Raw genomic sequence first — 26,443 nt, 5'->3', positions numbered from 1 at the left:
CCGGAAGTTAGTAACATCGTCACGGAACTGTCATGTATATTTGTACTATTCCATATTTGTTCACAAACAATTTCGCCAATCGTTCGGTTCGCCTTGTAACTTGACAAGTATATTAATATTTGAGTATTACCGTCGCTTAAGGAGCCATTGCAGATGGTTCCATCTGCCTCTGGCACTAACTAATTTTTTTGGAAGATAAGTTACGAATGCTGGCCTCATAAGGATTTACTCCGTTTCGAGTTTGGACTTAAATATCCGTTACAAGATGACTGGCCATCATAGAGTTGATACTGTGTGTTGTGAACGCACAAGTTTAACAGGTATTTTTTGCATGCACAGACAGATCGTTGCGTTTGGACAGGGGTCAGAGCCAGCCAGGTTGTTTCCACAGGCAAGTTGACTTGCCGGCTCCGTCGTTCAGGGATGCTTGCGCAAGTTTCATATTTGTGGGAATGCGGTTTACACTATGGTACGGCGCAGTCCGCTGGAAGCTGCAAAACAATTACGGAAGGTAACAAAAATATTGTCGTTGAGAAACAGGAGAGTGCGTTGATTGTGTATCTTACTGGAATATCTAATTATTTATGACAATTTATCGAGGAAAGACCTTGATGATAAGACTATTTCTTGTGAAATAAAGTCTCTGACACATCACATGACAGTTGATTGGAAGTGGAGCAAGTGGGAAGGGCCGAGTGTTATAGAAGTGCAGTGTAAATATATAAAAAAATCAATTGTTATTTTCTTTACAAATTCGAAATGATTGGATGTATGTTCAATATTGATGCTGGTTACTTGGAAGGCCTCTGTAGAGGGTTCAAATGTGGAATTTTGAAACAGGCAGATTACTTGAACTTGGTGCAATGTGAAACTCTTGAAGGTAAATATATGAATAATATTTTTATGACGTTGGACGTATTTTACTTCTGAATTCCTTTGTCAGGAGTTTAATTTGTTCCAGATCTGAAGTTACATCTCCAGGGCACAGATTATGGAAGCTTCTTAGCAAATGAACCAAGTCCACTCCAAGTGTCTGTCATCGATGATAAGCTGAGAGAAAAATTGGTTATCGAATTTCAGCACATGAGACATCATGCAGTTGAACCATTGTCCACTTTTCTGGACTATATTACGTAAGTAACAGTATAGCATGTAAGTTCTCGTCTGCCCTGCGTTTAACAACTACGTTGAATACTGCATCGATCTTATTTGGCTTAATCTTTCGGAATTAATATGAAATTGATGATGAGAAGTTGAACATAAGCGTATAAATCCCACAGCGCTTTGCGAATAAAAAGATTTGGTGGCATAGAAGGATGCTAGGAAAGCCCCAAGATTCATTTTACCACTCTCCCTAAACTGTATTGCATGATCGAATTTTTCTGACAGCGATTGATGTTGTGAGGTAAAATATTTACTTTTCAGGTACAGCTACATGATAGATAACATCATTCTTCTTATCACTGGAACCTTACACCAGCGACCAATATCAGAATTGATCCCAAAGTGTCACCCACTCGGGAGTTTCGAACAGATGGAGGCTATTCATGTTGCTGCAACACCTGCAGAACTATACAGTGCAGTCTTGGTTGACACACCACTAGGTAGGTAAAGCTGTATTCTGTGCTTATAAAATTAGATACATAGCTACTAATTGAACTAAGATTAAAGTGTGTATGGTAGATATAGAAAACTGCCCTGTTTCTGTACTTGGATAAGCATAATTAAGTATTACGATTAAAGTGTGTATGGTAGATACAGAAAACTGCCCTGTTTCTGTACTTAGCTAAGCATAATTAAGTATTACATTGAAAATAAAAGCACTCAGTTTACATTAACTGTTGAGGGAGGCATAAAGAAAAATATTTATAAAGAGACAGAGGTCTGAATGGAGGCTTGCCATGTGGCCAGGATAAAAAAAAATAGCAATAGACGGTCACAGTCAGAAACTGGCTGTTTACTAGGAATTTGACACATTTGTTTTGGAAGCTTGTCTAGATCTAAAAATACACTGTGTTAGCAACCTTAAGTGCCTCTCTCTGCCTGCTGTGTTCTCAGTGTTTAATAATAGTGGAGAGTGTAGTCACTTAAGGATTAGAAGTATGAGTTCTCAAAAAGACAACAGAGAAAATAATTTCTGGATGTGGTACTGTAGGAATACTTTACTAGTCAAAATTAGGATGATGGAAAATACAATAAGCACGGGAATTAAAGGAACTCTTCAGGGATTATCATGGCATGGTTACAGTAGACGCTACCACATTTTGACTTGACTTACATCCGAGAACCCCACACTCAACAGTATAAATCAGGTGAGTTGTGGCCCTACTGCACTGATACATAAAGCATCCAGTGCTTTCTATGACAATTGAAAAAACCTGTAGAGATCAATTTCACAAACATGGCAGAGGCAATGGTGGCGAATTGTTTCCCATTCAAACTTTCATCTCTACTTACCTTTCTTCAATAGGATGGCTTCTAATCTAGAAATGTGGCCAGTTTCAAACATGAATAAAAGTTTGGTTAATATGCTGCATCAAAATTGACAAAAATCTAACACAAGATGTAATGAACTTACATAATTTCAAGTAGTATGGGTACTCAGATGATTAAAGATATTTTACCATATTATACGCTAAAATCTGGAATTGATAATGAACTCTTCATGATCAAATTTCGGGTCGACGCAAGCGTCCGATCCCACGCGTCGGCTTTGACCCGTGATGTAAGGGTGTTGTTGTGTGTGACGTCATGATGGTGCGGAGTTTGGTTTGTGAGTGTGGCGTGTTTGTAGATGTCGTGTTGTGGTTTGTTGTACTCTCTGGTGGTATGTTCAGGGTTTTCATTTGTGTTGTGTAATGGGCTCAGTTTGCTTTTGCTCATTACCCAGAATTGTTAGTGTCGGCTGTGTTTGTAGTGGAATTTGTTTCAGTGAGTTAAAGATTTTGTGTGAAGGTTAATTTAATGTTGTTCGCTGTACATAATGTTGTTCGCTGCACATCGTGTGGTAATTTTAGTAAAATGAATCGGTTGTTGTTTTTGTTCAGGAATGGATATGACGGATAAAATTAAGTGTGCAGGTCAGGGGAAGTGTTCGATCCCAATGTGTGGCTGTGTATGTTGATATTGGTATCGGGAGATGTTTTTGAGCTATATAGGCCAAGTAAAGTGTTTGATCCTGATTTATGGGATAGGGAGCTGCTGTTGAGCTATATAGGTCAAGGGAAGTGTCAGATTCCAGATGATATTGTGTTTAGTGGTATTTGGGGAGTTTTGTGATGTCGGTTTTTTTCGTCGTTTTGTGTGGGGGTGGGTGTCTAAATTTGTTTATATTTAGTTTGCCCCCACCCAAAAACACCCTATTTCCCGCACTTGTCCCGTTAGTGTCATTAGGCTTTTTGTGGAAAGTGTGTGTGTTTGTTTATCGATGTATTTTCGTCCTCATAATGTGTACGTACCGACTTTATGTGCGCCATATTGGAATCGTGGTTTATGGTCGTTTCCGCCATATTTGTGACGTCATGGGTCAAAGCAGACGGGCGGAATCGGACGCTTCCGTAATTCCCAAATTTCAGACTTTGGTTGTAATTTGCCATTATTCGATGAAATGCAGGAAGATAATTAGGTTCTGCTGCTACTGTGGTCAGATAGTCTTTGGGGTTTCACTATGTAGTAGTATATACTTCCATCAAATCATAGTATATAAAAAAATAAGTTGCGGTATATTGCACGTGCTGTGATCGGCACTTTAGCTTCTCACAGTACTTCTAAAACTACTAAGTATTTCATTTATTCACTTGTAATTTATCTATTCACTGAGATCAGTAACATCAAATGATGTATGACAGAAAATCTCCTCACATGCCCACTTACCATACTTAATATGCAGCAACCGCAATTCCCATGCTGCATCATTGAACTGTGAGGCAAGAGACCAAAACAGTGTGGTTATTTTTTCACAGTTGGAATCTCATAAACTAATATTATTAAATGACCTTAGTCCACAATGCTTTCACCTTATTAAAAGAAGTGTCAATCTCTTGCTAATATCTTAAAGATACCATGGGGTCAGATATGACCTCATTCTGTTCACTTTGACTACAGGCTCCCCTCTTCTGCTCCAAATAACTGGGCTAGTTAAGTAGAAATATGACAAAGCTTATTGAAATTTGTGGCCATATCAGAGACAGTGTCTTTCACACGCATCCCAGCAAAAATGTTCATGGCCCCCTGCAGTAAATTGACACAATATGGCAGAAACCAGAACACTCTCAAGCTGTGGCTTTAAGATGATTAGCATTGAGAGAATTTAGACTACAGCCCACAGGACAGGTACCTAAACTAAGAAGCCCGCATCTCGTGGTCGTGCGGTAGCGTTCTCGCTTCCCACACCCGGGTTCCCGGGTTCGATTCCCGGCGGGGTCATGGATTTTCTCTGCCTCGTGATAGCTGGGTGTTGTGTGCTGTCCTTAGGTTAGTTAGGTTTAAGTAGTTCTAAGTTCTAGGGGACTGATGACCATAGATGTTAAGTCCCATAGTGCTCAGAGCCATTTGAACCTAAACTAAGAACACGTTGGCAAGAGGGTGATGTGATCCCTGAAGCATTGCAAAAGTAATGCTTGGAAGTCTTTCTGTGCCTCACTGACTTGCTGTGCTGCTAAGGTGGACATGTGTCTGAAGGTAAAGATCATTAGAAATGGAATACATTCTGAGCGTCATAAATAGTCAGTCTGTATAAAAGGCTTTGTGAATGTAATCACCTCATCTCTTATTTCAGTTGGTATCACTTTCTTGCCACACACATTACAATGAAGGATTTCAACTGATAAGCAAGCCTTCCCAAGGATTAACGTCATTTGTTACCCTTACATATGTCATTGGTCTGCAACAACTGCTTCTGTTTGTCCTCAGTGAAATGTAAGCAAAGAAGTTGCTCCTGCTGATATGGGTGACACAATTAATTGTGCTCATACACATTCAAAGAAAAGAGCTGGTCATGCCAACTGCATTAAGTTCATCATTAGCAAACATATGGATTGGATTGTTAACAAGACTGGAATGGTGGCTGTAACAAGCACAAGAAATGGCTTGTTTCTCCAGTATACTTGCAACAGTGTACACAGTGTTGCCATATTACATGATGATTGGTTGTTATAGTGGACTAACAATATCACCTTAGAAATCACCAACTTGTTCATTTTCAAATGTCAGCAGCATCTTGTGCTGCGGATGAAATTGGGAGATGGTACAATAACATCAACCTAAACTGCATGATTCTTGCGACTAATCTACACCTAAAAACGTATGTGGTGTACTCGTGTGAGATTTCTCCTTCTGGGGCTACAACGAGGATTAAGTGTGTCTTGGCCCATACTTTAAGGAGTCAGCATCCTACCTCAATGCTATCCTTTATTTGTCAAACGTGAAATGTGTTACGGAGTGGTTTTTACCCCTGAGACACTAAATTGGCACTCATTAAATTAGAAAAATTACGGTAGTGCTGTGTTAAAAACTGTGTGCCTTCAACACTAACCAATCCTCAGTTCTTGAAAAAAATACTTCTTCACATTAGACACTTTTTCCTGTTGGTTCAATTTGCTGCAGGGAATTCAAACTCTGGAACCACTCATTATTGAAAAATTATCTTAGCTACAGGAGTGTCTTTAGACCCATTATCATATGTTTCTAGAAACTGTGTCATTAAATAAGTCACTAATCAGCAATAACACTTCCTTACAACACAGTTCGTGAGATTAAACAGCACTTCAAATTCCCCTCTCTGTTCTAAATTCGTGCATCATTCACCTGGTACCCAAAAGGTGAAATGCCAAATATTAACTACATATTCAGGGCAACCGTGCAAAGGGAGTGACCTGGCACAATTCGAATAGTCACTGACTGGTTAAAATGAAACTGTTGTACAATATACGGGTAGCTCCTGCTTTTGTCCTTATCTCTAAACAGAACATTCATACCCCCTCCCTCAGAACACACTAGGGTTTACTGCGGAGGTAGTGGGAATCGTGATTTCATAAAGCCGCTTGCAGTGAAAAAGATCTTGATCTTATGTAGCTCATAAAGTGTAACTATCAGCTACCAACACTCAGAAATATGGAAGGAAAACAATGTTTGTTTTATGAACATAATGCAAAAACTGGTTGAGCTATAGTAGTATATGCAACTGTAGTGAACTTTCTCTCTGGTCCATCACACCAAGGTCACCAATAAAACTAGCTAAGGGACATCATTTCAAGGATGCATCGTACAGCAAGCACTTACTTGTCCCCAGTTTCAGTTCATTGAATCACTTCTCTGAACTTAGTGAAGTCATTAATGCATACAAGTAGTGCAGGAAGAAACATGGGCATCAGTGCTATAATGAACAATTTGCATCCTCTGGAAGTTAGTGTTCCATGGACTGTACATTTGGCAGATGGTATCTTAATATCAGTCACTTCTAGAGGATAGGTGTTAAACATTTTCCAGCTTTATGTGACTCAAAGGCAGAAAGTGATTTAAATGTGAGTGCTTTGGTGATCAGTAAGTAACTTTATGCAAGATACTAATCAGACTGAAACACCTAATTTCCTATGAATATCAGCGCTGTCCTTACATCAGAAAATACAAGAACTTACAAAATAATTATTGTCTTTAACAGATTGCAATCTATAAATCTAATTATGAGCTACTATGTGCTCTGTGTATACTTACATGACTTTGTTGTAGTCATCAGATATATTACTAATCTGCTGATGTAATATGGTGCTGGCTGCATGGTGTGTACAATATATGTCAATAAAATAAAATAGTAATTTGTTCTAGGTTTACAAGGGAGTTTCTTTCACTTTTAGTTACATTTAGGCTTTAAGCTTTTGTTACCTCCATATTTCACTTCAACATTCACAACAATAGTTTATTGTGGATGCATTGTGTGAAGATTGCAAAGCTCCCTTCACACTACTCTTCTCTCCACAGTGGCTTTTGTATTATTGTTTAATTATTCCCTCTGACAGGTCCACAGCTCTGCAGCAATAACACAAGTATAATTTGGAAATCAAGGTTTTTTAAAAGAAAACTTATTCAGTGGGAAATACAGTGCATGTGCAACAGTGCTGTGAAGTAACGATCGTATGATGGCCAACTAGTCTTGACTGTTGTCAGTAGTTCTGGAGCAGTGGTTGAAAATGGTGGCCCTTTTTGTTTTCTTCTTCCAACTGTGAGGTTTGTTCAGTGATACCATCATGTAGGGTGAATTTGACTACCTGAGGGTGAAGTTGACTGAATATCTGTTGTGATAATTGTGGATTGTTTGACACTAGAGTGACTTTAATTGTTCTGAAACTTTTTCAGTAATTGAGAAATAAATTGAGGATAATAATTAAATTTAATACTAATTTCAGAATGACATACAAAGAAAGTTTAAGGACAGAAATGGTGATCACAAATTTGCTTTATGAAATTACACACACACTACTTCTTTAGCATTAAAATCTGGCTAATCAACTTTGGTTTTACCATGATGACCCTAAAACCAGTTCATCAGCTTCGCAGCTTCCTTAGGGAATTTTATTCTCCTAGTTTAGTGTTGTTCATACTTATTTTTGCATTTAAAATTTCTGTGAGCCATAGTTCTGAAACATCCAGGCTATATTTCGTGAAGTAACCTGGTTTTTGTATGTACACATGTGACGTTTTCAACTCTTACAATCTCTACTGAATTATGCAAAAAACAGAACAGTGACCTATGAGACAATCTATAAGTTAACAACAGCCAACTGCAAGAATGATCACACTTCACAACTAGATTGTTATAGACAGTGCTGTTGTATCCAGTGTGTCACATAGTTGCCACATTCATAATCACATTCTTGCCCCATTTACAAATGTTTGTTCATAAAAGAACAACTACCAATCAAGATGGCACAGTGGTTAGCACACTGGACTTGCATTTGGGAGGATAACTGTTCAAACCCGCATCCGGTCAATCTGATTTAGGTTCTCCATCATATTCCTAAATCACTTCAGGCAGATACTGTGATAGTCCCTTGAAAGGGCACAGCCGACTTCCATCCCCGTGCTTCTCTAATCTGATGGGGCCGACGACCTCATTTTTTGGTCTCCTCCCCTAAATCAATCAACTAGCCAAAAGAACAATTGGAGAAAAGATATTCAACTTCACACTGGTTCCACAAAAAACTGTGAAATTTTTTTGTGTGTCTATAAATTGGTAAATAAGTATAATTAACTTTCATTATTGCTCTAGTTGTCATTGTAAAGGTTCAACACATGACTTGCAAAAGACCTAGACGTATGACCAGGTTTATGCCAGTCACACAAATAAAAGATTTAGCCCATTAAAAAAGTTAAAGCTAGTCCTTCTGAAAATGATTGGTGTTCAAATAGAGATCCGGAATTCATTTAGCGATTGCCATGAATTAAGAGCTTTTGCGTGGTAAATACAATAAATAAAACAATTTTCATCACCAGTGTATGGTTATTTAACATTTTTTAAACTTTTTGGTCAACTTCACCCCATTTGATGGTACTTTTCTCAATGCAAATTGTAAAGTAGCTGCGTGGCAACAATTTCATCCAGTACAGATCACGATATCTGCAGAAAAAGGCTGCTGAGATCCATAATCGTGGGAAGAGCGTTCTCTATAATGCAGTGCCCCACCAACTCCGAAAGGTAGTCACTATTCAGTATTGATCTTTGGAAAATTGTCTACACTAGTGACAAACCAGCTGTTTGCTTATGACCTTTGTCTGGTACACCTGACAGTTGTCGTCTGAAAATTTTGAAAAAAGTGGGTGCTGCAAAACCTGACACCATAAAACAAAGTTAATCACTTACGAGCAGTGTTGAAGTTCCTGCAGTGGTATCATGACGACAGCAACATCTTCCTCGACAGTATTGTCAGTGGTGATAAGATGTTGGTTGCTCACTTTATTCTGGAAACGAAGCAGCTGTTGAGGCATTGGTGCCACTATAATCCTCTGGTCAAGACAAAGTTCAAATGGACTGTCATTGTGGAAAGTGATGTGAACAGAGTTCAGGGACAGCAAGGGTATTCTACTCGCTGAGTTTCTACCCATAGGTGAAACAGTGAATGCTGACCATTCCATTATTGTGCAACACTGTGGAAATTACAATGAGCAGTTCAAAACAACCAGCATGGAATTCTCAATACAGGTTTTTCTGATGATCTGACACTGCATGCCCATGTATGGCTAGCACACAAATATTCTGAAAGAGGTTTTTATTTTATTTTGCACATTTAGTTTCATAGTACCAAATTGAGAAGCAAATTCCCATTGGCATGGAACAAGTGTGTACATGAAATTAACATCAGAAAAGTAATAATAGAGAAAGTAAAATGTACAAAAATCCTATGCCAATGAGCAGCAGAGAGTTTATATGAGGGTCATTCCATGTCAGTTAAACCAGGGCCTCGAGCTCATAGTCTCAGATTTGACTGAAATTCAGTACACTAATTCTACCATGTGTGGAACACTCATGTACACCCCCCTGCGGGTTCGGGGGTTAGAATAGGCCCGCGGTATTCCTGCCTGTCGTAAGAGGCGACTAAAAGGAGTCTCAAACGTTTCGGCCTTATGTGATGGTCCCCTGTCGGGTTTGACCTCCATATCTCAAAATTTTTCTGAAGAGCGAGCCGATTGGGGAAGGGCGCCTTACTTGGTGCATTGTGTCCATGTTGTGTTGAGACCTTTCGCCATCTTATTCGTCGTCGCATTGCAGTCCTGCCCGCTCTCCATCGCTTGGGCTTGGATACGCTCCTGCGTGCACTTTCTGCCAAGCACTGTGCAGGGCCATTTTCTGCACTGACGACGCCCATGGAATACATGTCACCTAACATCCAGCACGGTAGCAAGTCCGTTGTGGTGGGGCCGCCATGTACCCTCTTGGTTGTAGCCCCCTGACAACACAGGGATCGCTCTACTGATGCCTGCGCCGTTAACTCCCCATGTATGCCAAGGAGTAGATGCCCATCTCCCTGGGGCATCGGGACTCCCGGCAATGGCCATCCTGCCAGGTGGCCTTTGCTGTGGCTAGGTGGCGCCCGTGGGGAGGGCCCTTGGTCGGAGTAGGTGGCATCAGGGTGGATGACACGCAATGAAGCGTGGCACATCTTCTCTTGCTGGTGGCCAGCCACCAGCAGTCTCTAAGCGTTCGAGGGCCCATTTTAAAGGTAACGTTTATGACCCCAAATCGTTCCCCTCCCTCGCCATACCATGGGAGGAACGAAAGGCATTGCATGAAAGTGGGACGTATTCGCCCAGATATCTTGTCTGTACCAGAGCTGATGGGGAATCTTTTATATCCGTGAAGCCTCAGTTCTTTGTGGAGCATTTAGAGGACAAGTTTGGGGAGGTGGAGGGCTTGTCCAAGATGCGGTCTGGATCGGTGTTGATGAAAACGGCATCCTCCGCCCAGTCGCGGGCCCTGCTCGCTTGTACTAAGCTGGGGGATGTCTCCGTCACTATCACGCCCCATAAAAGTCTGAATATGGTCCAGGGCATTATCTTCCACAGGGATCTCCTTTTACAGTCCGATGACGAGCTGCGCGCCAACTTGGAGCGCCGAGGTGTCCATTTCATCCGGCGCGTCCACCGGGGTCCGAGGGATCGTCAAGTTGCCACCGGTGCCTTCATCTTGGCCTTCGAAGGTGACACGTTACCTGAGAAGATCAAGGTGATGGTGTACCGTTGTGATGTCAAGCCGTATATCCCTCCCCCGATGCGGTGCTTCAAGTGTTGGAAGTTCGGCCATATGTCTTCACGCTGTGCTTCCGACCTCGTCTGTTGCGATTGCGGTTGAACATCCCATCCTGATCATCCCTGTGCCCCGCCTCCAATCTGTGTGAACTGTGGTGCGCACCATCCGCCTTGCTTGCCAGACTGTCCGATTCTGCAGAAGGAGCGGAAGATCATGGAAATCAAGACCCTCGACCACCTGACGTACACTGAGGCGAAGCGGAAATATCATCGGCTTCATCCAGTGCGCATGACAGCTTCCTATGCCGCAACTGTCACTCCTGCTACGGTTCCGTCCGCTCCAGTTAGCTCTCAGAGTCGAAGTCCCACTCCTGCCCCCTTGATGGTGGGGGGCACTAAACCCACTGTTGCTCCTGCTCCATCTACTTCAGGAGCAACGCCCCCCCCAGCCATCGGGGACATCAGTTCCCCCTTCCCAGCCGGAGAAGCGTAAGACTTCTTCGGCTACTCTCGTCAGGAAGGGGTCCCTTGGGGATCTCCCTTCCCAATTTCCGACCGGTACCAAAGCTGACAGCCGCAAGTGGCTTAAACAGCCGCTGGTCCCTGGTCGTCGGGACACACGGTCGTTGTCTGTCCCTGAGACTGACCCAGTGCCGCCCTCCCAGCCTGAACCACCAAAGGCACAACGAGGGAAACAGAACCAGAACCAGAAGAAAGTCCCCAAGAATACCAACAGTGCGGTGGCACCCGTCCCCCCGCTTACTACATGCTCTGCCTCGGAGGACGAGGTGGAGATTCTGGCGTCCGCTGAGGACATGGATCTCGCCAGTCCCTCGGACGCAATAGATGGCTGTTGTCCAGGTGGTGACTCAGTAGCAGCAGGGGCCCCGGAGGCGTAATCTGCCTCCCCAGTCCCTTCACGCCTTTCCCATCCATGGCTAATGCCATCCTCCAGTGGAACTGCAGCGGTTTCTTCCACCATCTAGCTGAGCTTCGCCACCTTATCAACCTTCATCCTTTCCTTTGCATTGCTCTGCAGGAAACTTGGTTTCCAGCGATGCAAACCCCCGCCCTCCGTGGGTATCGGGGTTATTTTAAGAACCGGGCAGCTTATGAAAGGGTGTCTGGTGGCATCTGCATATATGTCCTTAACTCTCTTCACAGCGAGTTTGTACCTCTACATACAGCTTTAGAGGCTGTCGCTGTTCGGGTGTGGACGCCACAGGCTATTACCGTCTGCAGTATTTACCTTCCACCGGATGGTGCTGTCGCGCAGCATGTCCTGGCTGCTCTGATAGCCCAACTGCCGCCATCTTTCTTGTTGCTGGGCGATTTCAATGCCCACAACCCTCTCTGGGGTGGGACTGTCTCTGATGACCGCGGTCGGGCCGTGGAGCATTTGTTGGCTCAGCTCGACCTTAGCCTCTTGAACACCGGTGCTCCCACGCATTTCAGTGTGGCCCATGGCTCGTTCTCGGCCATCGATCTCTCTCTTTGCAGCCCCGGACTTGTCCCATCCCTCCACTGGAGGGTGCACCCTGACCTGTGCGGTAGTGACCATTTTCCCATCTATTTGTCACTGCCCCAGTGTCATTCTTCTGGGCGCCTGCCCCGCTGGGCTCTCCATAGGGCTGACTGGGCGGCTTTTACTTCCGCTGCAACCATTGAGTCTCCCCCGCAGGGTGACATTGACGAGGTGGTCCGCGTGTTAACCACGTCAATTATTTCGGCGGCCGAGGCTGCCATCCCCGCTCTTCTGGCCTCCCTCAGAGGAAGGCTGTACCCTGGTGGTCGCCAGAGATTGCTGAGGCTATTCGCGACCGTCGGCGGGCTCTCCAGCGTCATAGGCGGCACCCGTCTCTCGAGGCCCTCATCGCCTTTAAGAGGCTCCGTGCCTTGGCCCGTCGTCTTATTGCACGGCGTAAGCAGGAGTGCTGGGAGAGGTATGTCTCATCCTTGGGTTCCCATGTCTCCTCCTCGCTCGTGTGGTCCCGGATCCGGCAGATTTATGGATACCAGACCCCTATGGGTGTCCCTGGGCTCTTCTTGGACGGCGCTGTCTGCACGGACGCTGCCGCCATTGCTGAACGGCTTGCCGCGCACTTTGCTCAGAGCTCTGCGACTGCATCTTATCCCCCCGCCTTTCGCTCTCTAAAGGAGCGAGCCGAGCGGACGCCATTCTCATTCCACACGCGTCGTTCTGCAAGATACAATGCTCCTTTCAGCGAGAGGGAATTCCTTGCTGCCCTCGCCGATTGCCCTGATACAGCACCAGGACCAGACTGCATCCACGCGCAGATGCTGAAGCATCTCTCCAGGGACTGCCAGAGACACATTCTCGCGATATTTAATCGCATTTGGAGCGGAGGCGTGTTCCCGTCGCAATGGCGAGAGGGTGTTGTTGTCCCCATCTTGAAGCCTGGTGCCGACCCACTGGCGGTGGACAGCTATCGTCCCATTACCCTCACCAACGTTTTGTGCAAATTGCTCGAACATATGGTGGGGCGGCGTTTGTGTTGAGTCCTTGAGTCGCGCGGTCTCCTCGCTCCATCCCAGGGTGGCTTTCGCCGGGGCCGGTCAGCCACGGACAATTTGGTGCGGCTGGAATCTGCTATCCGTACGGCCTTTGCCCGATGTCAGCATCTCGTTGCTGTATTTTTCGATCTGCGGAAGGCGTTTGACACCACATGGAGGCATCACATCCTCGCCACGTTGCATGAGTGGGGTCTTCGTGGTCGGCTCCCGGCTTTTCTTCAAACCTTTTTATTGTGCCGCTCTTTCCGGGTGCAAGTCGGTGCCGCTTCTAGTTCATCTTATATACAGGAAAATGGGGTCCCGCAGGGCTCGGTGTTGAGCGTCTCCTTATTTCTAGTGGCCATTAATGGCCTTGCTGCAGCCGTGGGGTCGTCGGTGTCTCCTTCTTTGTACGCCGACTACTTCTGCATCTCATTTAGCTCCACGACTACGGGAGTTGCCGAACGCAGGCTGCAAGTCGCCGTTCGCAAGGCAGCATCATGGGCTCTGACTCATGGTTTTCAGTTCTCTGCAGCCAAGACTCGAGTTACGCACTTCTGCAGGCGTCGGACGGTCCACCCTCATCCTGAACTTTACCTTGACGGCCACCTGCTTGAAGTGGTGGACACTTGCCGCTTCTTGGGACTCGTGTTTGATGCCCGGCTCACATGGGTTCCTCATGTTACTCAGCTGAAGCAAAAATGCTGGCGGCACCTCAACGCCCTCCGCTGCCTTAGCCACACGTCTTGGGGTGCAGATCGCTGCACGCTGCTGCGATTGTACAGAGCCCTTGTGCGGTCCCGGCTTGATTATGGGAGCCTGGCCTATGGGTCTGCGTCACCCTCAGTGTTGAAGTTGTTAGACCCCATACACCACTGTGGGGTTCGGCTTGCAACTGGCGCTTTTCGCACTAGCCCCGTGGATAGTCTACTGGTGGAGGCTGGGGTTCCCCCGCTGCGGATTCGCCGCCATCGTCTGCTCGCCGACTATGCTGTCCACGTGCATTGCTCGCCAGACCATCCCAATCGTCGCCTGCTTTTCCCTGCCATGGTTCTCCATCTGCCCGAACGGCGACCTAGGTCTGGGCTTTCCGTAGCTGTCCGCGTCCGGTCCCTGCTGTCGGAACTGGGGTCATTCCCTCTTCTGCCTCCCTTCCGGGTCCGTGCACCTACGCCTCCCTGGTGTTTGCCCCGGCCGTCCATCCGTCTGGACTTAGCACAGGGGCCCAAGGACTCGGTTCCGCCTGTGGCCCTCCATCGCCTTTTTCTTGCGCTCCTCGCCTCCTTTCCGGGCTGTGAGCCTGTCTACACTGATGGTTCCCTGGTTGATGGTCGCACTGCCTACGCTTTTGCTCATGCTGCCCATGTTGAGCAACGCTCCTTGCCGGCTGGCTGCAGTATTTTTACTGCAGAGCTGGTGGCCATCTTAAGCGCTCTTGAGCATATGCGTTTCTGCTCAGGTAGGTCCATTGTCATCTGCAGTGACTCCCTGAGCAGCCTTCAGGCCATCGACCGCTGCTATCCCTCTTCTCCTCTGGTGTCCTCTATTCAGGAGTCTGTTTCTGCCATTGCCCGTTCTGGTCGTTCGGTGGTCTTGGTTTGGACGCCAGGTCATGTTGGCATCCCGGGGAACGAACGTGTTGATAGGCTGGCCAAAGGGGCGATCGACGCCCCAGTTTTGGAGATCGGCCTCACAGCTCGCGATCAGCAGCTGGTGTTGCGCCGTAAGGTGCTTGGGGTGTGGTCTGCTGAGTGGCGAGGCATGACAGCGCCTAATAAATTGCGGGCTGTCAAGGAGACGACCGATGTGTGGCGCTCCTCCCTGCGGTCTTCTCGCAGGGACTCTGTTATCCTGTGTCGGCTGCGCATCGGCCATACATACCTGACGCACGGCCATCTTTTGCGTCAGGAGGATCCCCCCCTGTGTCAGTGTGGGTCCCGGCTGACGGTCGCCCACATTTTATTGGAGTGTCCCCGACTGCGCACCCTCCGGCAGTCTTTTAATCTCCCGGGCACTTTGCCTTTGGTTTTAAGCGACAATGCCTCCGTGGCTGATGACGTTTTAAATTTTATCCGTGGTAGTCCTTTTTATTGTTCCATTTAGGGAGGTCCTGCTCCTTTTCCTTTGTGTGTCTCTTGTCCTCGAGTCTCTCGTATTTGGTTGCAGATTTTAGTGTGTCGTCGGTTGGTTGACTCTTTCCCTTTTTTGTTGTCGTGGTCAGTCAACCAGTCTCCGGTCATCTTCTTTTGTTCCGTTTCTTTTTGTCTGGTGTCTTCGTGTCTGTAGTGTTTGTTGCCTAATTTGTGTTCTTTAGTGCCTGGGGGGGGGGGGGGGGGGGGGGGGGAGTCTCCTTCCCCTTGGGGTTTTATCTGCTCCGCGCCCTAATGTCTCGCCTGTTCGCCTGTTTTTGGAATGGGGGACTGATGACCTTAGCTGTTTAGTCCCCCTTAAACATCCCGACAACCACCACCACTCATGTACAAAGTAGTAATTTCCCCTGCCAATTAGTTCCAGAATTACGACTTGTGAAAGAAGGTGGCGAGACCCGGAAATTGCAACCCGCATCTGGCAATCTATCTTCAGACCCAACTTCAGGTCTTAATAACTTTGGAACTGTTCCACACAGTCCAGTGAAATTTTTACAACCCAGTAACATCCATTAAGAGAACACACTCCATGAATCAAAACACCAACATATTTCTGAGGGAAAATAAAAAATTCCAAAATGTGATTAAAAAAATGTAATACGTTAAAAGGTACATATTGTAGGTGCCCTCTATGCCAAATATAATTCACTCAAAAGGTTACCTATATTTTTTGTGTGGTGAGCTTAATTTGGCCTAAATACACACAGAACTCATCTTACCCATATGAGTCACACAGAGTTACATGCACACGAAAATACAAAAATTTGAAAAATTACCTGAAAAACATGGATTTTCAAAGTGTGGTAGCACAAAAGGGACAAGTGGTATCCAAGCCAAATTTCACACACTGCATAAGTAGACCATAATGATATATATCTCAAAATTTCAGCATGTTATTGCAAGACATTTGTGTACAATGGAAGTTGACAGATGTATTTAGTGATGTGGCTATTGTTCCACAACACAATTTTGTAAAAACATATCGTAAACTGTTCTGCCTCTTCTTATCCTCTCCCACAACTGTTGAATCACTAAGCAACAACATATAGACAGATTAACACAACTTATCATTAATGTTTATTGCACCTTAACTGCTAAAAACCAGTCTATTGTGCTTCAAACAGAAGTTCTCCCACACTTTAGCTACTCTACTCTGTACATTGAGTGGCAAATTGTACTGTCTTCCTGACACTGTGGTAGGAACTGGAAATGTCATAAGAATATGTTCAAAAGGAATCCAACACCTGTCTGTCAAATGTGGCCAATGAAATGATCTTGCCGGTCCTGCTGGTGCCATGAAGTTCACAAATACGTCACCCTCTGCTTCACAGCACTCTGCAGCACATTCTAAGTGCCATTTGTTATCATAAACAGCAATAACATAGCAACCTGGTTGTATGTTGCTGCTTTTGCTTCTGAATCCTGAGTCAGACACACTGTGAAGACACATGTTCTGCATGGACCTATAGTTATAATCGGACAGTCTGCTCATCTGAACATTGTCAGAGTTCGCTGGAGAGAAGTGATGATGGCTCCTTGTGCCTGCAACAGTTTTAACATGTTCTAGTCTGCTTTTTAGCAACTCTTCGACTGATTTCACCTCATCTTTCGAAACATAGAATGATTGTATGCCAGAGATATTTTTCTGTACCCAGGTAAATAATTGAAGAGGTGTTAGAATGTGACCTTCTGTAGGGTGCTGCAGACTAGCTCGTGATGCCATGCGCTTAATGGTAGCACCAATACCATCACATACGTGTTTACCATGACTTGTTGCGGAAAAATTCCATTGTGTGTGAATCTGAAAATCATGGTAATGCATCATAAATTTTCGAGATTTTTACAGTTTTTGTACTGACTAGCTGCCTCATCACTGAAGTATTTCGCAAAATGTATGTGAGGCAGCTTGTTTTTGACATATGCCATGACAGTGCAAATGTGGGCATGAACTGCAATGGCAGCATGAATTAAACAGTCACTAAAAATGCACAGGTTCATGACAGACACATCACCTGATTCACCTCTATAGTAAATCGCAAATGGCCGGAGAGTTGCTTGACTGTTGTCCCAATGATATCCTTGGATGGCATCTTGAACTATAAATGCACAATTTTCAGAAAAGTCTAGTATTACTACAATTTCATCTTGTTTCAAATTATCCTTACAAAACTGGAGATAAGCCGATTGTGCTGTTTCTGTGAAGCTGTGTGTGGTCAGTTTGTCCATTTTTTGACAACACATTTCAACAAAATCTTCCACTGTACTTTGCTTTGTTTCAAGACTTGTGCGATCCATGTGTGTCCATTGTTTATAAGAAACAAGTTCATTGTCACCCATAAGGAGTTCACAATACAGTTTGTTATTCATGTGTTCTGCAAGATTTGCCTTACCAGGACACTTTTCTCACCTGTGTATCATGCACTGGTAGGAACTGATGTCACACACTAGCAGCTTCATTGCACCTTTGTAATCCAGACCAGAATCCTTTATAGCAGCAAACATCAGCTTAGCATTTTAATGGGTCTCACATACACAAACATTGTGTGTATCCCTTGCACTTACAGGCACAACCCATTTTGGCCGAAGATTGAAAAAAGATGATAAACCTACTTTGGTATTGGCATACTTTTCCTTGAATTCTACACATAGTTCTGATATGTTGCATAGCAACAATCTTTTTTGCATCTGTACACGTACCTTTCCCATTTTCACCGTTAGTCTTTTTTTCCAGGCATTATTCGGCTATAGTCATTATTTTCATAAAACTCCGACACTAGCACCTTTATTTCTGAACTCAATTGCTTACCCTGAGCCTGCTGAAATTGTGGAAGCACTCCTTGGGTTGCTTTTATTTTCCTAGCTTGCTTTGCCATATATGTAGAAACATTGAATTCCTTTGCAGTGTAGTCAATAGACCAGCTGGAAGGTGCAAGGGTGAGAATAGCTACTATTTTCTGGTGTGTGAATATGGCACATTTTTCTTTCAAATCATGCACAATTTTGTCCAAATCAGAGCATTTCTGGCATGATTTCTGTTCCTTTGGAGCAGATTGTTCCTCCTCTTCCACCATTAGTGTGTCAGCTATTTTGTGTTTTAATTCCATTTGAGCTTCTTGTAGTTTTCTTCTACCATAGCTGGGCCTGTCTCTTTTCCCAACTTTGTGTGTCTTCATGGGAGACAAACCAAGAGCAGTCACTGAAGTATTTAATTGCTCATCTGCTGTGGTTGTAGGTGGCTGATACTCTTCATCACTGCCATGTAAATTATCAGAAGATTCTTCATTTTTTTAGCAGTGTAATACACCTGGAACATAACTTTTTTCCTGGTTTCATGTTAAGTCCCATGCACTGATTCACTTTCAGTACTGATTTTATAACAACTTCTCTGAGGCTACGCTTCACTGTCTTCTTATGAATCCAAAATTGATCAAAACAACTTCTTTGTAGGAAAGAATACTTATCCAGAAACACTTTCATATGATGATAACAAACACTATAAAGTTTCCTGGAACTGTACTTCTTGTGCCCACAGGGTGTATCCCAGATCTCCATAGCAACAAATCTTGGTCTGGTTCATCCAGATCATACAGTACAAAGCGAATGCCACATTTTGTTCCATATGTTGTTTTATGACATTCAGATGCTTGTGCTCTACCAGTACTGCAACTTGTTTGAACAAAAGCACCACTAGTACACTCTTCTGCCTCCATACTGACTTTCCACAACAGTACTGACCAGTCTGAACTGTTGTTGTTGTCGTGGTCTTCAGTCCTGAGACTGGTTTGATGTAGATCTCCATGCTACTCTATCCTGTGCAAGCTGCTTCATCTCCCAGTACGTACTGCAGCTTACATCCTTCTGAATCTGCTTAGTGTATTCATCTCTTGGTCTCCCTCTATGATTTTTACCCTCCACGCTGACCTCCAATACTAAATTGGTGATCCCTCGATGCTTCAGAACATGTCCTACCAACCAATCCCTTCTTCTAGTCAAGTTGTGCCACAAACTCCTCTTCTCCCCAATTCTGTTCAGTACCTCCTCATTAGTAATGTGATCTACCCATCTAATCTTCAGCATTCTTCTGTAGCACCACATTTTGAAAACTTCTATTCTCTTCTTGTCAAAACTATTTATTGTCCATGTTTCACTTCCATACATGGCTACGCTCCATACAAATACTTTAAGAAACGACTTCCTGACATTTAAATCTATACTCGATGTTAACAAATTTTTCTTCTTCAGAAACACTTTCCTTGCCAGTGCCAGTCTACATTTTATATCCTCTCTACTTCGACCATCGTCAGTTATTTTGCTCCCAAAATAACAAAACTCTTTTACTACTTTAAGTGTCTCATTTCCTAATCTAATTCCTTCAGCATCACCCGACTTAATTCGACAACATTCCATTATCCTCGTTTTGCTTTTGTTGATACGGTTACACGACAACCTAATCAACCGTGACAGTGGCTACCATATCAGTAAAGCCTGGGAGCCTGCAATCAGGAAAACCAGAGCAGAACATTCTGTGCCACCAAGGGCCACGGACGGTGCAGGCAGGGGTGGATGCCGGGACACGAACCCCGCACATGCATCCCCCCCCAACCGCCGACGTCTCCAGGCGCATCGGGCAATTCCGTGGGGGCGTGATTGGCTGGCAGGAGGAAGGGGAGAGTGGTCCAGCAGAGATATCAGCCTGCGACCGACGATATCCTGATACTTCGCCTGAAGATAGAGATGCATTCCTTCGAAACATTGCTACGAGACGACGACGCTACTCGTCTGACAACTGAAGACTTCATATATGAAATTCCCTGAGAAAGCCTGCACTCACATAAAAGTCAATCACTTTATTATAGCTTTAGGAGCTACACTCAGATGCTGCAGTATGGTGGCCATGCCCCTAGCAGCTTGTAGTGAGGTGGGTAACAGTGGTGCGGTGTTGACCATCATCCGGCCAGCAACCTCTGACATATATACCCCAGAATGCTGATGACTCTGACTGACTGACTAGTAATATGTAGCCCAGTTGCACATGCCACACTGTGCATGTGCTGTCTGCGATGCAGGAAGGGACCGTAACTCTTGCAGAGGGTGCCAACCTCCAAGTGGGAAGTCGTGCACGTGAGTGGTGGCGCAAGGCACCAAGGTGCCTACACCAGCATAGAAGGGATGGCGGCTGTACCACCCCAACTGCCCCCCTAGCACAACCAACTGCCCTCTGGCAGGAGTCGAGCTGCTGCTGCTGCTGCTGCTGCTGCTGCTGCTGCTGCTGCTGCATCATGACCCTGGAGTGGCCCACCAGTGAAGCGAAGACAGTCCCAGAAGGCAGTTTTGGCACCAACAGGTGCTGTCCACAATGCAGGAGGGGCATTCTTCGGTGTGATGGTGCCCGGCATAGCCCTTTTCATCATTGGTCTGCAAGGCTGTGAATTTCTGCTAGAGTCACAGCTGTTTATACAAGATAGTGTCTCATTTGCTGTGTCATGGCGCCACATCTAGTCACGTTTCTGACAACATTTCTGCACTCTGCCGGTTGAGAAACTACTTGGCTCAATCTGTAACACCCCTGCTTTATTGCTGTGCTGGATGGTTTGTGGTGCTGGGCCTATTCTGTCTTTTAATATGAAAACAGCTATGTTCTTTTAATCGGTATAGCAACATCCTGTGTCTGCTGGCTGGCTGTGGCATTTGCAATGCTATGCTTCTGCAGAAAATGGTGGTGGCTCTACAATCGAGATGAACATCAGAATTCCCAGACTCCTGAACAAGACTTGACAAGAGGCTCATTAACTTATACCACATATTGCTCATACTGCTCATTTCAGAGCCAAAAAATACTCTCTGCAAGTAAGACGACTTACGTCAGAATATAATACCATGTCATAAATGAATGAAAATAAGCAAAGTAGACTAATTTTCCTGTTCAACTATCACTTACTGCAGATACTGTTATGATGGTCAATATAGCAGCATTCAGGTTTTGAAGAAGATCCTGAATATGGGCTTTTGATGACAGCTGGTTATCTATTTAAACACTAGGAATTTGAATTGTCCATGCTGTGTAATCAAAATGTCAGTTTCAGTGGAACGGTGTGATAGAAACTGTAAAAACTGAGTCTTACTGTGATTTAGCATCAGTTTATTTTCTGCAAGGCATGAACTTGTCTTAACTGCACTTTTTGATACATTGCCTATGTTCCACTCAACATCCTTTAGTACCAGGAATCATCTGTCATATCATATATAAGAAACAGCAATGGTCACAGCACTGACCTCTTAGACACTTCCTGTTTAGCTGTGCCCCAAACATGTGTCATCTCATAGCCTTTCTCATTACTGTGTAGAATGATCTTTTGCTGTCTGTTCTTAAAGTATTTGTGAAACCAGTTGTGAACTGCTGCTTCTATTCCATATGGGTTCAGTTTCTGTAGTAATACTTTGTGATCAACACAAATGCCTTAGTTAAATCAAAGAAGACTGCTACTGTTCCGAATTTTTTATTTCATCTATCCATTGCCTCGCAGAGAAAAAGGAAGATAGCATTTTTAGTTGCTAAACCTCTTCCGAATTCATACTGTATGTTTGACAGCAAATTACGTGAACTGAAATTATCAGTTGCCCTTATAAATACAGTCTTTTCAATAACTTTTGCAAACACCTATGGCTTAGAAAAAGCTCTGAAATAAAGCAGTTTCACTATTACTTTGTCTGGAAGCTGTGGAAGCTGTTTGATCATCTACCATACAGTTCTTTCCTTGCTCCTAGTAAATTCCATCTTTCTGTAAGTCTTGAGAAAACCAGAAAGCGTTTTTACAATGATGAAGAGCTGAAGACTGCCACACACTGTTTCCATTTCCAAGTGGCAGACTTTTGAGACACATGAATACAACAGTTTATCTCACAGTAAGATAGATTCTCTGGTGATTGTCGAAAAGTAGCTCAAGCATTGCTGTATCTGTTGCCAATGAAAGCGCTTTTTTTTGTAACACATTGGGGAAACTTTTTGTAGATCTCCCTAGTATATAGGCTAGTTTTGGCAACACAGATTCCCCTATAACTGTTGCTTATATTTTTTCTTGTGTTGTATAGTATTATAAATCGTCTGCAACAAGCCCCCATGACCGTTATCATGAACAGATATTGTGAAATATGTCTGAACTGATTTGAATTCTGATGCTTCCACTTTAATCTTCCATCACAGCATAATTTGAGTTGACTCTTCTGTTTACTTAAAGGTTTCTACTTCAAAGAATGTTCCTTTTAGACTGTCACTCCCAATAAAATGTCACATTGTCATTCATAATTTAAATCATGTAGACTTAAAATTAACTCTCCCTCTTTCCCCTTGTACAGAATCTTGAACTGAAAAGACATATAATATTCAAAATTGTGTGCCATATTTGACAATTAAATAAATTGCCTTTCCTCTGTGGATGACTGCAGATTTCACAAAAGATCGACCTGATTCTTGGTGCAGTTGGCTGTAAGCTGGTAGCAATTGCCATAACTTATACAGAGTTCAACAGCATTAACAGTGGAATATAAAAAGTATTTAACTTTGAAACAAATTGGCAAATATATATGCCAAGTACTTGTTTACAAATAGTCACCATCTCATTCTGTGCATTCCTCCAGGTGGCAAACAAAAGCTTCCATCACCTGACCCAGTATGTTCAGTGGAGTCTGCTCCACAGCTGTACACATTCTTTTCTTGCGTTCATCCACAATGTGACGATATGTAGCTTATGCTTAAATCTTCAGTATCCTCACTAGAAAAATTCAGGCGCATTCAAATTGGGTGATTGTGCTGGCCAGTGAATGTCTGCAAACGTAGAAATAAAGTGACCAGGAAAATGGCACTGCAAGACATTCACTGAATGGCAAGCCATATGATTTGTTGCCCAGTTCTGGTGAAACCACATCGTTGCTCAACATTTAAAGAAAAGTCATTTACTATTTGGACCTAGCTATCACTAATGACCATTGGTGCATCGCCATGTCAGTCCTCAAAAAAATATGGACTGGTGATTCCAGATGAAGCTACACTGCACCACACAAATGTTCACTGTATAGCGTTTTCTAATGCAGCCAGTGAAAATTATGTTGGTTATGTGATACTCAGTACCTGTAATTCTGTTTATTTATTCCATTGTCTACATGAAGCAAGCTTCATCCGACATCTACTGTTTTGCATCTGTGGGTTGTATACTAAAAGTTCCAGCAGGTGCAAGGCAAAGCTTCATCGGGCAGCTGCATCTCGTTTATTTAGTTTCTGCACAGCCTGAAATTTGTATGGGTAGAAGTGGAGGCTGTTATGAATAATGCTCCACTGGGAACAATCTTGACATTTTTAGCACCAAAACATATTTGGCGGCATGGTAAGGACTTCAGATGAGTTGCTTGATGCACCTGCTTCACTTGCTTTGCGGACTGCTGCATCCTTTGTTGCCCTGCACTCTTCTTCATTGCACAAGATGCAGTTGTCTGGAATTGTTGACCCCACCCTTCCACCCCATACAATCATCTGATGATCCAAGACTTTCATCATGTCATTTCAACTCAAAATAGTGATGAAAGACTCGCTAAATTGTGATGAGAGTCCCGTTGTTGTTTTTTTTTTTTTTAAGTGCTTTGACAGCGAATGCTCGATGCTCTGAACTACACAAGTTCGTAATTACAAATGGCCAGTGCCTCAGTGCAGCATGTGCATACTTGTTTTTGCAGGCACAACAGCAGTGCTATACTATGACTCAGATTGTACTATTCATTGTGTTGGACCCTGTATATGCTTTGCCAATTTATGGAGCTATATTTCTATGATGCCTTTTTGCAAAAGTTACCATGTAACTGAAGGAAAAAGAAATGCTACCCACATTGCCGTGGGTGGTGTGAGTTTTAAAGTTATTTCATTTAGTGTAATTGTTTTGGAATAGTCACTGTTCTTCTTATCATCTTTTTCACCTAACAAATAAGTATGTACTCTTTCTAATTAAACATATTGTATTTGCAATATTCCTCAAATTTTGTACTGACTGCTCCAGAAATATGTTTCTTGACACACAAATAGTTCTGACTGAACCTTCTTTATTAGCCATCAGTTAACACCTTTTTCTGCTGTTTAAGAGCATTTCTTTGTTTTTGAATGTGGGCATTCTGACATTAATTTAACTGAAAGAATAACTACACAGCTGAAGACGGTAATTGAACTTGTAATATTACTTAACTAAATGTTTTTCTCAGCTCCGTTCTTTGTGGACTGCATCAGTGAACAAGATCTTGATGAAATGAATATAGAAATAATACGAAACACCCTGTACAAGGCATACTTAGAAGCATTCTACTCTTTCTGCAAAGAACTTGGTGGTACAACAGCTGACACTATGTGTGAAATTCTTGCTGTAAGTGAAACAGTACTTATGATTTGTTATGATTAATTAAGCTACTAATAATTTACATCTTTTGTTTGTGCTTATATTATTGTCTATGAATTTCTGCAAAATATGGGAGAAAGGCATGTACCTTACCTCTGCATGTCTCTTGTTTAGCTGAGATAGTGGCTAGTAATTAGTGTTTGAAAATGTATGAACTTAAGAAATGTTTCATCTCTAATACCATATCTTCCTTTGAATTTTCAGTGTTTAATTGAAAGGGAGTAAGCAGCAGTAGCATCCTGTGGGATAACTATAATCTTTATGTGACAATCTAAGGGAGGTGTTGCAATGTTTGACATAGGATGTACATTCAGGAGGCTGTGTCTCAATCCAGATTTAAGTGTTCCATTGTTTCCTTTAATCACTGGAATTGAATGCAGAGATTCCTTAAAAAAGGACACAGCTTGTCTCAATTCTGTCCTTGCTGAATCTGAGCTGGTACTCATCATTAATGACCTCTAGATGAATGATGCATTTAGTCTAACCTTAGTCCCTTCTTAATGGCCGCTTGGAGTACGTAGCAAACCCCTACGTCATGCTAAGGCTGGGATGCGACAGTGTGAATTGAAATCTAACAACCCACAAAATCTGATCTCCATGATAATGAATTTTTGGTGTACCCTTTGTGTTAATCGAATTGCAGTTGCACAGATTAAATAGGCAACATAATCGATGGCATTCATATGGCACAAATAATGCTCTGAATGGTTTCATAACTTTAAATTTGTCATCATTTGCACCTGGCAACATTCCACAAGCAGATGTTAAGCAAGGCTAACTATACACTTTACAGACAACAATCTGTGTTTCAGTATCATTACAATGATCAGGAATGGTGAGGCACCCTGTGACAGTTCAAAAGCTGACGAACTGTGGAGAACTGCACAGCCTATTGAGTAATGAACACTATCTGCCATAGAACTGATAACCCTCTGACTGCTGTGGACTAGTTAACTCATCATGCCCTGATGCTCCCCATGTGCTATGGATGTGTTTAAGTGTGGCCTCTGCATCATCCTTAAACACTGTTGACGTGTTTATACATCCCATTCTGCCAGTCGTCTCATTGCTGTCGATGAGATTAAGCACACTGAGCCACAGGTACCAGTGTTCTCTAGAGTGTTAAGACACAGAACTGAATTTCTGTGGCATACTTTGAGTTCCAGTTGCATATTGGAATGTGTATCTACATTTGCTGCTGTGGTCCCTCACTGCAGGTTTCGATATCGATATTAATTTTTTTTTTTTTTTTTTTGTTTTTTTTTTTTTTTTTAGTATTAACTTCACACTCTTCTGTTGTACATTGCTGTGGTTCCACAGATAGTATCCAAAAATGATCACTAGGAGTGACAGAGAGTGTAAATTCTCTGATGTCAGTAGAGTGATGAGTCATCAACAGTGTCTCAAAGTGATAGTCCTCAGCCCTAAAAATGAGCTGGTACAACACACTAGTTTGATGTTTCTACAAGAGGCGGAGTCAGCAGACATTCAGGATCTGTAGAATCAGAAAATGAAATACTTCGGGAAAGAACACACCTTAGTAACACTTTTGATCACAAACAAACTTATTTCCGGCCGTTAAATAATGCGTTTGATGAGTTGCGTTCAGGGCAC

At 43.5% G+C, this 26,443-nt stretch overlaps 1 protein-coding gene across 1 annotated transcript in view; it reads left to right on the top strand.

Moving 5' to 3' along the window:
- The first annotated feature begins 511 nt into the window (after positions 1-511).
- LOC124798617 (V-type proton ATPase subunit d) overlaps positions 512-26,443 on the top strand; it is a 79,616-nt gene continuing 53,684 nt past the window's right edge. Inside the window, exons 1-4 of the mRNA XM_047262093.1 lie at positions 512-880; positions 962-1,133; positions 1,426-1,604; positions 24,639-24,796. Of these exons, the coding sequence (XP_047118049.1) occupies positions 760-880; positions 962-1,133; positions 1,426-1,604; positions 24,639-24,796 (630 nt within the window). The 5' untranslated portion in view covers positions 512-759. The remainder of the gene's footprint in view (positions 881-961; positions 1,134-1,425; positions 1,605-24,638; positions 24,797-26,443) is intronic.

This window comes from Schistocerca piceifrons, chromosome 5 (assembly GCF_021461385.2).
Source record: "Schistocerca piceifrons isolate TAMUIC-IGC-003096 chromosome 5, iqSchPice1.1, whole genome shotgun sequence".
NCBI lineage: Eukaryota > Metazoa > Arthropoda > Insecta > Orthoptera > Acrididae > Schistocerca > Schistocerca piceifrons.
Note: the sequence above shows the minus strand (reverse complement) of the source record. Positions and strands in the feature narration are given on the sequence as shown.